The sequence below is a fragment of the Pempheris klunzingeri genome, chromosome 21, assembly GCF_042242105.1.
Source record: "Pempheris klunzingeri isolate RE-2024b chromosome 21, fPemKlu1.hap1, whole genome shotgun sequence".
NCBI classification, from domain to species: Eukaryota; Metazoa; Chordata; class Actinopteri; order Acropomatiformes; family Pempheridae; genus Pempheris; species Pempheris klunzingeri.
The window spans coordinates 13,885,266-13,896,971 of record NC_092032.1 but is presented as its reverse complement, the minus strand read 5'-3'; the positions used below and the strand labels follow the sequence as shown (position 1 = coordinate 13,896,971).

The 11,706-nt window shown below is 40.5% G+C and overlaps 1 protein-coding gene across 1 annotated transcript; it reads right to left on the bottom strand.

The window, feature by feature from the left end:
* Window positions 1-8,286: 8,286 nt before the first annotated feature.
* Window positions 8,287-11,032, bottom strand: en2a (engrailed homeobox 2a). The gene is made up of 2 exons (XM_070853259.1): window positions 10,546-11,032; window positions 8,287-8,606 (listed from the first exon to the last, which is right to left on the bottom strand). The coding sequence occupies exons 1-2, from the start codon at window positions 11,030-11,032 to the stop codon at window positions 8,287-8,289; spliced, it is 807 nt and encodes a 268-aa protein (XP_070709360.1).
* Window positions 11,033-11,706: the final 674 nt, after the last annotated feature.

Below are 11,706 nucleotides of genomic sequence, written 5' to 3'. Positions count from 1 at the left end.
ACAAAGAAAAATATTGACTCATATTGATATTTTTTAACATTGCTGACTAGTACTCATCTTCCTGAGCTGTTGTTTATGTTATGCCTTGTTCACCCAAAGATATTTTTGTATGTTGGGTAGATGCTCAGTAATTTCGTATTCTATTTCATTCTATTTTAAGGTTCTGTGATTTTTGTATTCGTTAGATGAATATATTGTGCAACATATGTGCAGCTCTGCTTAACATGCACTTTTTCTCTTCATTTACATGCATGATTTAATAAAAAAAAGATTTAGAAATACTATAAATGTAAGTTCAAGAAAAGTATAATGCAAAAAACAGTTCAAGTCTGAGTCTTTGTAGAAAAACAAAGTGGACACTAACACTGACATACAGTATTGATATATACTCAGTAATTTGGATTTAAATGCATGCTAATGTCAGAAATTGGAGGAGTCCATAATTTTTATGTACGTTTTTGTAAATCAGGATTTTTTTTTTTTTTTCTAGGTCTATTGAAATTGTTATAACGTAATTAGTATGTTGGTGTTCTCTAAAGCAAATGTGTTTCCATGTATGCATTGAGATGTTGGTGGTATTATTATTTATCACATGTCACTCCTCATCCTATACCTAGAGTCCCTGCTTTTGGCCTGAACCACAACATAACCAAATGTGCGAACTGGCTTTGATGTTGAGGCTGTTCCTCAGGAGTGGGTGCAGCGATTCCACCATCATGGCCGCCACCACCATCCCCGCCCTCTCGCCTGCCACTCAGGAACAGTTAAAATGGCAGCATGCAGCAAAATGAGTGAGAGGGAGACAGAGAGAGACGCCCACTACTGTGAGCTAAGGCACGGTCGACTGAGCCGTAGCTCGCCTTGTATGCCAACTCAAACTGAGATGATTATTTTTGGTGTATTCGGCCATCTGAGTACAATGTAGAATCTAAAGTCTTAACAGGTAGACAGTGCTGAAATCAGTGAAGGGTTAACCTCTTTTGTCACCGCTTTATCCAAAATGAGTAGTTCACAATAACCCTGTTTCTCCATCCGCAACTTGTTTGGATATAGAACTAAACGCATGTTGTATATTTTTCTTTTAAATTATCGAATTTTGAAAAATGAAATTGACGCAAACAAATTAGCAAAACCATGGCTACGCTGTTTTCAACGTACAAATGCAGCCAAATAGAAAACATTAATGCTAAATATGCTTGTTTTGGATTCAGGGTGACCCTTGCCTCAATATAATGGCTATGTTGTAGTAAAAGTGGTTAACGTTTTTTGAACTCTTCAACTAAGGCTTTGGCAGGCTGCCATTTTATTCTCCAAATAATCCGTTGCTGTCTGGCACAATAGGAACAGAACAGACTTCTCTGCTCTGTAGCATCTAAGATGTAAATGCAAGCTATGTTACTCATATACTGTGTATGTGTAGTTGTAATGTATCTTCAGCATTGGCCACAGCATCATTTGTATTCTGAAGTAGTGCAGTACAGTATTTCAGTGACTATATTCATTTTTAATGTAGAAAGAACAAAGTGCTATGATCAGTGATCATTGAAGCCCTTTGCTCTTAGTCAAACAGCTCTGTGCATGTGCTTATTATGTCATCTAACTAATATCAATTAAAGGCTATACGCTACACTAACCCAACGCTGTTTCATTGAGCTAGAGACCCATTCAGAATGGATCACAGAGTGTAGATGTGTGTATCCCGTCTAAATAAACTCTTAAATCAAGTATAACACCCATCATTTTAAACCTTTGCAGGTTTGGCTGCTACTTCATAACATCTCTATTGCAAGGCATTCCACATCCAAACTGCAGTGTGGAGAATTTTTAGGTAAATGTCCAAATCCTCTATTTTTAGGTCTGCCTTCTCACTGAATGACATTTTATTATTGGCTCTTGGTGTGAATCTGTTTTTTTTCTCCCCTCCACATTGTAGAGAGCTGGTGGTGGACTAGGAGGAAGATGTCATGCTAAGGATGGGTTTTGGTGATGATGTTGCTGCTGTTGATGCAGCATCGAGCTCTCACTTTGTGCCTCTGTCAGCTATGATGCGTAACCACAAAGTGAGTGACAGGCCAGTCCCCGGGGAGAGCAGGGGGCCTGAGGTGAGTCAGATGTATCCTTGACCCTGTCTAGCTGTGTCAGCAAGCAACACAAACTCAAAAACAAAGGCCAGAAATGGCATGACTGTACATTGTACATCTTAATTTACTATGTAGAAGATGGATGCAAGAGATACTAAGAAAGACCAAGGAAACACAACCACCCTCATTGTTTCTGTTCAAGAAATCTGTTTTTTATTGCATAAACTCCCTTAACTTATAAATTATGGAATTATAATGCAGCACATCACACTCAGCTGGTATCCTTAATACCTTTTACATGCATTTATATGTCCACCACAGAACTGAATGTTTTACTCTCGGTTCTGTGATATTGTTAAGAACCTCAAACGTGGACTTGGTACTGATTTTGGTAGATATTCAACATTGTTTACTTCAGTGCTTTACAGATCACACCCCAACATGTCAGAGACAGCTATTATTTCTGTGGAGTCAAGATTTGATGTCCAAGCTTGTTTATTTCAGTGCCAACTTAGAATCTTACAATGTGACTATGTATCAACAGTATATCTCTTAATAAAGCCAAACTATCATTAGTGTTCAGCACCAAATAGTCTACAACCCTAGGTGCTTCAATACTTGAAGATGATCTAACTTTTCTGATAATGTGATGTGTGTCTAGAATGTGAAACGTCTGGAAAAATGTTATTCACACCTGGCCATTGCTTGTTAAAAAGAACGACTAATCAGTGCATCATAAAACTTTCTTTCAACCCAAATGATTTAGAAATTTGTGAATAAATTGTGAATTGCAATATAATATCAGTTTTATTCGTGCATTTCTTATCTCGGGTTAGATTTGGCACATTACTCATGCTGTTTGTGAAAGAACGTATAGTTTAAAAGTTGCGCATTTTACAGAAGCTATAGAGGCATTACTGGCATTGTTATTATATTTAGAGCTGAAACAATTTGTTTATTAATTTATTTATCCATCAACAAAAAACTGACCTACAATAATTATGATGATCAATAAGTCCTTCATCAAGCAAAAATGCCAAAGTTTTACTGACTCTACTTTGAGGATTTGCTGCTTTTCTCAGTTTCATGTCAGCATAAATTCAATATCTTTGAATTTTTGATTGTTGGTTGGACAAAACAGGCAATTTAAATGTGTCACCTCATGCTCTGGAAAATGTTCTATCTCTTATTTCATAGACTAGAGATTAATGAAAATAAAAATTAGTTGTAGCCCATGTTACGTTATATGCAAACATAAAGTTACAAATAAACAATATGTAGATGTATTGTGGTTTAAAATTATTATTGTTTTGTTCAATGAGGAAAATTTGCTTCCATCCAAAAGATAACATCAGTATATCATGTTGAAAGTTAGCGTTAGCTACTTATTGTGATCTTTTGTCTCAGGATTGAATGTAACAGCAAGCAGTTTTACCAAAGCTGTAGTCAGTGTTCAAATGTTTAAGATGATTGTAACTGAAAAGAAGCAATCATCTGATATGTAACCTAAGCAGATTCTTTATGAACAAATACTCCCTACAAGTATTTCCTTGGTGTTCTCGTCTTCACTGTTTTATTCAATTTTATTAAATAAGAGTAATCTTGTTGTGACACATCCATGATTCAGTCTGCTTAGACCAGAAGTACTGCTGGTCAAACCACAAACTTTAGGAAATGTAATGAAAGATTTTAAAGTTTGAATTCATTCCCCTAAGCAGGAAACATCCAGTCAAGAAGCCACATATGGTGGCTACATGGGAAAAAGCACATGGAGGATGGATTTGTTTTTTTTTTTCCTGAATTTTGTCAAGTGAACAAAAAGAATCTTCAGTGAAAAGTCTTGCATCTTTTTTCAAGGGTCGCTCAAACACGGTGTGTGAAATGAGAGTTGCCTGGGTGTGACTTTTCCAGAAAGCATCCGCTCGCTATTGTCTGCCTAGTCAACTTCTGCAGGCCCCAGCGCCCTGACTTCCATACATGAGAGATCAAGGGTTACCAAGGTGCTTTTGAGAAAGGAGGGCTCAATGTGAGAGGGGACACACCAGTCCACAAAATACTCATTTCCTTTGCGTGTTAGGTGCCCTAGTGGGGATTCAGATGGGGTCACTGACATAGCCACTGGGGTTGAGGTTTTTTCTTCTTTTTTTTTTTTCTCTTTTTCCCCAAGCGTTGTTCTTAATGAAAACTGTTACTTGCCTTTTCACTGGCTTGTGACTGTTATCTGCTGCCTGTACAGTATGTGGCTTGATAATATGCTGAGTTTGCCCAAAAGAAAGTTTGTTCAGACTCTGGCTGTTTATCCGGTGCCAGACAGAGGCACCTCATGTAGAAAAGGTAAAAGTAATTCTGTCCACCTCTCATTCTTGCCAAAAAGTTCAGTCACTGAGCCACGGCATTAACTTGTATTCTAACAAGATTAAAATATATTCGTCCTGGGGATTAGCATAGTTAGGTGTCCTTTTGCCTCTTTTTTTCCTGCACTGGTGCGGTGACAGTGGGCTTTGATCTGTGTTGCGAGGCAAGAGTCCTGGCTTGGACCTAGCCATTCGAGTGCCAAGTGTGAAATTGGCCTGATGTCATCCCCATTCTTCACCTTTTACATCTTTCACCACTTTAATTATGTTTCCGCCACAAAGCCCAGGCACCTCTGAGCAGATTCCACTCTGGCAGTAGGAAGCATTTAGAAACTGTGGGTAAATGACACAGTAGGGGAGGGGGAGGATGGTAGGAGAGGTCATAGCAGGATGGGGCCCTTTTGTGTTTAGAGGTAGACATTGATACTTTCCTGATGTATCCTGTGCTCACTTCCATTTTTACAGCATGCGAACTTTCTGAAATTGTCAGCAGTACTCCAGAAAATAACTTTTATTGTACCTTTTTTCTTCTTTTTTTTTTTTTTACAACTCCTGCATCCCATTCCAGAAGAGATGTTTATTTATGTCTTATCCTCTCAGATGACTGATGATTTTACACCGTCATGTATTATTTTTTCAAAGCAATACAAGAGTTGTGTGTTGCATGACGTAGTCAGAGGCCCAAACAATGACCACTTAAGGTCACTTGACCACCTGATTCTCTACACGTCTACAGATGAGACAAATTTTTCTCAGATAAAAGCTTTTGTTCCAGGAGAATGTGTCCATGCAGCCTTACGGCTTCAGCTATTGTTCATGCATTGGTGTCCCGATCTGAACTTCGGGGAGCTTCCCTTCCTGTGAATATTTAGATGAAGGTTCCTATTGATGCGCTGAATGAAGGACCAAGACAACAGGGGTATGTGCACATGTGAGGAGGAACAGAAATGAATGAAGTGTGTGGGGATGCGTGCGTGCCAGGCAAGAATAAAATAAAAGCAAGTGATAGTAAGGTGTGTGTGTTTGCGTGAATGTGTGTGTGTGTGTGTGTGTGTGTGTGTGTGTGTGAGTGAGGGAGGGAGGGAGAGAGAGAGAGTATGAGTTGGTGAGTGAGAAAGCTGTGTGTGGAGAATGGGTTACTGAGGGGCGGGAGGGGGGAAACCAGCCACCTGCAGCCATGACAGGCTTTGACCTTCATTTCTCTCTCTCTCTCTCTCTCTCTCTCTCTCTCTCTCTCTGCCTCTCTCTCTGTCTGTTTCCATCTCTCTCTCCTTTCGACTCTCATTTCTGCCTTGTGATAGAAGCACAGGCTCTTTTCAGAGGCGGCGAGGAAGACTGACCGTCGTGGAGACAGTGCTGGGAGCAGCCCTATCCGCTCTAATGCTAGTCACTGGCCGTTAGACATGGCGTTCAAAGACTAGTGGTGCAAGTATGGAAATGCAGATAAGGCATTGTTGAGGAAACATGCCTGGGAATTGTTCAAGGCTTTTCCTTGCATAATGTTTGGGTGCTTTTGCAAATGTTTTAATCTCAAAACCCATGAATTTGATCCTCCATGAATGTGATGCTGAACCGCCCATAGGATGAGTGGGCGTTTGCATGCAAAGGATTGTCATGCCATGCAAATTAATAATGTTTGTGTTTACATTTATGAATATTTGACATCTGGCAACATGTATTTAGGACTATGATTTGATATATTTCTATTTTCTAGACAATTTTAGCTAACAATGCATTTGTTTTTCTAGGCTTTAATGCCTGCAGAAGCTCAGCATGGATTGAGCATCACATTTACTGCTTCCGCCACACCACAGCTATTTTTTTTTTCTCCTGTTTCTATGGAACTCCTTTTCATATGAAGGTGCTAGAAACTTGTTTGTGTATAATCTTCAAGGTTTATTTACTCTTCTTTTGCAGTTTTCAGGAGGCAGTTAATTACACAATTAATACAGGATACAAATTATGTACATTTATACCAAAGAATACTTCCAACATAAAATAAAAAATAGCATTGTATTCTACAACTCTGTGTTGTAATTTTATTTAAACATGTTCATATATAGATAGATATAAGCTGATGAGTAAATTCATAATGTCGTACCAGCAGTTTTCATAAAGGCATTAAACTTGAATAGTCTGCATTTGAAGTAATACTGCTTCTCTGATTCGGCACAGTTCTGTTTCATAAAAAGTTCAGACTTGAACTTTAAGGCAAAGTGTGTTTCTGTTTGGTGGATTTTAATTCACACACACTTTTTGCAGATACACAACAAAAACACTTTGAAAGGCAAAAAGTCCACAATTTGGTATGGATACAGTCTAAAACTTAGCTCGATCATACTTCTGTCGATAATGACCAAAGTTTATAAACACAGTTATTTGCCCAAGTACAACAAATTGCAGCTTTCATGCAAAGGCCCCATAAACTATTTTTCATTCACAAAAAAAGAAAACAAAAGAAGTTATTGCAAGATAAACAAGCAGTGTAAACACCTCAGATATCTACTCTAAAGCAACACTGGTCATTGGATAGATTTTTTTTTCTCAATATAATCTATATAAATACACATATGAAGTCCTTTCAACAACGATAAGAGATTTCCAACATTTGTAATACAGTCACCGACGGATTTGCCTTCTTTTATGATATATGGATATGTAATAAAACTGTATATAGAGGAAGATTTAACAAGAACATCCAATAACCTGCATTTATAGTCTATACTCAAGAGTGCGCAAAATGGTTGTCATCATTGTCTTTATGCTACAGAGTTGTTTCTGTGACTTTAAAGGCAGCATTTTAGCCTTCAGTTCATTTAGCTACAAAAAATGATTCATATTGCTATTTAAAAACTATGATAGCTGCACTGATGCATTGGTGTAACGAAGGGAACACGCACATTGTATTTGTTTAAAGGCTATGAGACGATCACATACATGTAAGCAAGGCCTAACTTAGCATTTTAGTTAAGTGGCGTGTTAGAAAAAATTCGCTACCTCTCTCTCACTTATAATAGCCTAATAAAATGTTCCTGTCATTTTTTCTTTGTTTTTTTTTCTAGAAAACGTATCAAAATTCATTGTCTGGCCAATTAGGTCTGCAACTGACACTCAAAAACACCTCCCTCTGTTCGTTTTACATCAAACACAACCAAGGAAACCAACAAGCATGGAAATAAAATCGTGTTAGCATTTATTTAAATTCACAGTAGCCTGGATGCAGCAGAAAAATATTCTTTGGACTTCAGTTTGTTCACCTCACTGACAGATCGAAACGTCAAGTGCCAGTTAGTTTAAATGTAAAATGATGACAATCATGTATAGCAGTAGGCCTATATAAAAATGAAGGGTGTAAGCATTTGTACCTCCTGGGGTGGGGGGGTGAGAGGGGGGACGACAAACAATGAAAACATACCTTTATACAACATCTTTTCATAGACGTGATATTGCAGAAATATCTCTCTATTTTTTTTAAAACAATTTATGCTGGTATACTCTACACACTGGCCCTTTTATTCGATGAAATTATTGCATTGTAGGCTTGACAAAGCCTCCCACATAACGAAAAATCACCATAATATTCCTATAGAGACCTCATTAAATATTCCTGCAGGGACTCTGAGTGGTCCAGTGACCTTACTGTTCCTGTGGTATTTTATTTAAATTTCCTGTGGTGACCCATGGTATAGCCTATCTGTGGTGATATTCATAGAACTTGTATTTTATCTGCTGTGGTATCATTAAATATTCCTGTAGGTAGAGTTTTGCTGTGATATCTCTATAAAAAAAATCTGTCATAGGATTACTGTAGGTTCTTTTTCGTCAGGAGGCTGTTGTGACTTCGCTGGAAATCAATCGCTGTCTGATTTTTCGTCTTTCGACGTGACGGTGGCGTGATTGTACAGTCCCTGTGCCATCAGGTGCAAGGCCAGAGAGTTTTTACCGCCGGTGGCCTTCTTGATTTTGGCCCTCTTGTTCTGAAACCAGATCTTGATCTGGGACTCGTTCAGGCCCAGTTCCTGCGCCAGGTTCTGCCGCCTCTGCTCGGTCAGATACCGATTTGTCTGAAACTCCGATTTTAGTCTTTGCAGCTGTTCTGCTGTGAAGGCCGTCCGTGGTCGCTTGTCCTCTTTGCTGGTCGATTTCTTCTTTGGTTTGCGAGATCTTGGCCCTGTGGTGTGGGAGATATGGGAGTGGGGGGGGGGGGGGGGGGGGGGGGCGTGGGGGGTCACAGACACACATTGGTCAGTATCACAACATGGTCGAGAATAAGGGCAAAAATAGAGAAGGTCAACTTTTACATGAGCGATAATAAGGGACAGTGCTCTGCAAACAGCCTTTTAAATGAAAAGATAAAGTCAGGTTTTCTTATACTCAACCCACGAACTACTAGTATACTAATCCAGCACTTTGCATTTAGGGAAGAGCCCACTAGTTTATCTAAAACATGTGCGTAAAGTCTATTGTAGAGGAAAGTGTAGATTTTCAAACTTATTTTAATCTCCAAAGTGGAAGAATGAGTAAACAAATGGGTTTCGTCACTAGATTAGTGTGTCTTTAGACGCCTTTTTGTTGGAATAAATTCACAAAAATAAGTTGCATTGGTTCTCTGAAGCATTATTGCCAAACTTGTAAAAAGAAAAAAAGAAAAGATGAGTGTTTATTGTAAAATGTTGACACGTCCACTGAAGAAAACACCCAAGAAGCAAAACCTCCCCGCCCTCCCTGTTTCTATCCCCCTTCCTCGCTTTACACACACACACACACACACACACACACACATACATACATACACACACACACACTGACACTGTCTGTAGTAATAAGGAATTATTAACCAATAGGACAACACGGGAAAAGGCATCACTGACACATCTCAGCTACTGTTGTGCAGGTGAAATGCAGGATTCGTTTCAATGCAGCTACTTTGCATTTTTGTTTTTGTGGGCCACTTGAAAAGCTCCTCAATGGCCAAAACGTGGGCAGAATTTGAGCAGCGCTCACTAGAGACACATTAATTTTCCATCTGGATAGAGGCCTATTTGGTGGCGCTTTGGACTAAGTGCTTGGTTCCTTACTCCAAACAGAGTGGAAAACATTAATGAAACAACATAATACAGGCCGAACCTTTATAGTGATGAATCAGCTCGCGTGTGTATGTGTGTGTGTGTGTGTGTGTGTGTGTGTGTGTGTGTGTGTGTGTGTGTCTTCTTTCTCCTCAAGCAGCCCATATGAAAACTGTGCAGCTTTACAACTCGTAGTAGTCGCCTACGCCACTCCATACAGCGTTACATAATGCATGAGAACAAGTTGTACTCCACTTTTGATAGTCACTAGGAAAAATACACTAGACATTCACCTTACTGCAGGAGGAGAGGCCGCACATAGTGTTTTCTTACAAAGATTAGAAATGATGCAGATAAGCATTATGCATGGGAGCTGTGGGAGCGTCCATTGCGAAAACATGCCCATTAAATCCATCCCAAACACAACTAAACCAAAAGGAGCACAACAGCCACCAGAAGAGCACCAGATATTATTGTGCAGAGCTGCAGATGCTCAGCCTGTCAGCGCGCTTGTGTTTAGTATGTGTTAGACCCCAGTATTATCATATTCATAACCCGGGGAAATTTGCAAGAAGACTGCCTGCATGGGAGCATTTTAATGGAGGAAAAAATCGGTGCGTAAAGGCTCAAAAATGTGTGTTTTTACGCTGTGGTGTTTGTAGTCAGCAGTGAAAATATAAGGATTTAAGGAAAGTGTGAAATATATATTTTTTCTTATGTGCTTGCGTTTTTAAATTAGGCCTCCTCTCACCGAACAGCCACATTTTTATTTAGTTTTCACGTGGTGTATTTTCCTACATCGCACAAGGGCGTTTTGCTCTCCTACTCCACCACAAGATTCGCGATTTTTTTTGGCACTAAATAATATTTCTGAAAATTGCGAATGGATTTATATTTAGCAAATTCTCGGTTCTCGCTGCACAGCGCGGTTCGCTCCGCTCTGCTCGGGAGAAGTCGGTCAAGGCATCCGGGGTCAGTGTTACGGGGTATCTGAGGTTACCGAGAATACGGTATAGAGTGAAACGCATGCACGGTGCCACCAACCTGAAGAAGGCCTGTCCGAGTATCTGGTGCAGTAGACCCAGGCTGGCCACAGCATGGGCTGAGACTGGGCTGGGGTTGAGCTGGCTTGGGAACTGTCTGAGTCTGAGCTTAGGCACTGGTCTCCGCTCTCCCCGCGGGGTTTCAGCGGCTCCTCGGCGGCTATAGCGGGCTTCTTGGTCCCGGTAACCGTGTGCGGGGTGGAGGTCCCTTCCGCCGGCACCGTGCTCCCCACCGGCTCGGTCTGAGGGGCGGCGGGGCTGTTGTGGCTCTCCCGCGATGCCAGGCTACTCTCTTCGCGGTTTGCGCCCCCGTCCTTTTTCCGTCCGAAATCCGGCCGCAGGATGTTGTCGATGAAGAAATTGGTGACCCGGTGAGGGATCTGCAGGTTCCCCGGCGCCTGTAAGAGGGGAAGGATGGCTCTGTTTGATTCATCCGCCGACTCCTGCCGCTCCACCACGTCTCTGTTGCCGTGATCATTTTCTTCCATACTGATTCACTTTCCCCGCTTTACTCTCTTTAACCCCTTTATCGCTCTCTCTGCTGCAGTAAAATTCGCAAAGAACTTCGGGGAAAATAAATTGCAAAAAAAAAAAAACGCACGCGTAAAATAAATAAAAAAAAGAAAACTCAAATTCTAGTGAGTGCCTTGGACACCATGCAAAGCCTTGCGATAGTGTCCTCTGAGAAAAGCATACTTTTTGACATATATTCCCTCAACCTCGGGTTACAACTGATGTCGTAGAGCTAAAACATGTGCCATTTGCGCACCATTCGATTTACTTATGTTATCCGATTTCAGTGTGCTCGGTAAAGCCTACGCCTAAACTAAACTAAGGGTAAATAAAGAGGCTCCTAAACTGATGCTCTAATACTCTCACTCTGGAGTTTTGTTCTTATTTTCAATACGAGCCCCCCGAGTGACGTTTTCCCACCGTCCTCCCAGACACGTGCCTTGGACCAATAGGATGGCAGAAACCAGGCCACGTGACGCAGACTCCAGAGCAGTCCACAAACGCCCATCCTCGCCTTAGTAAAGGGGAAGAGTCCTGGACTAACGGAGGAGAAGCCTAATTTAAAATCCAGAGCATGCTCCCAGATACTCCCAATAATGCATCAGTGTTTATGAACCTGTAACTTAATTTTTTGGAGTTTTAGTTTGCA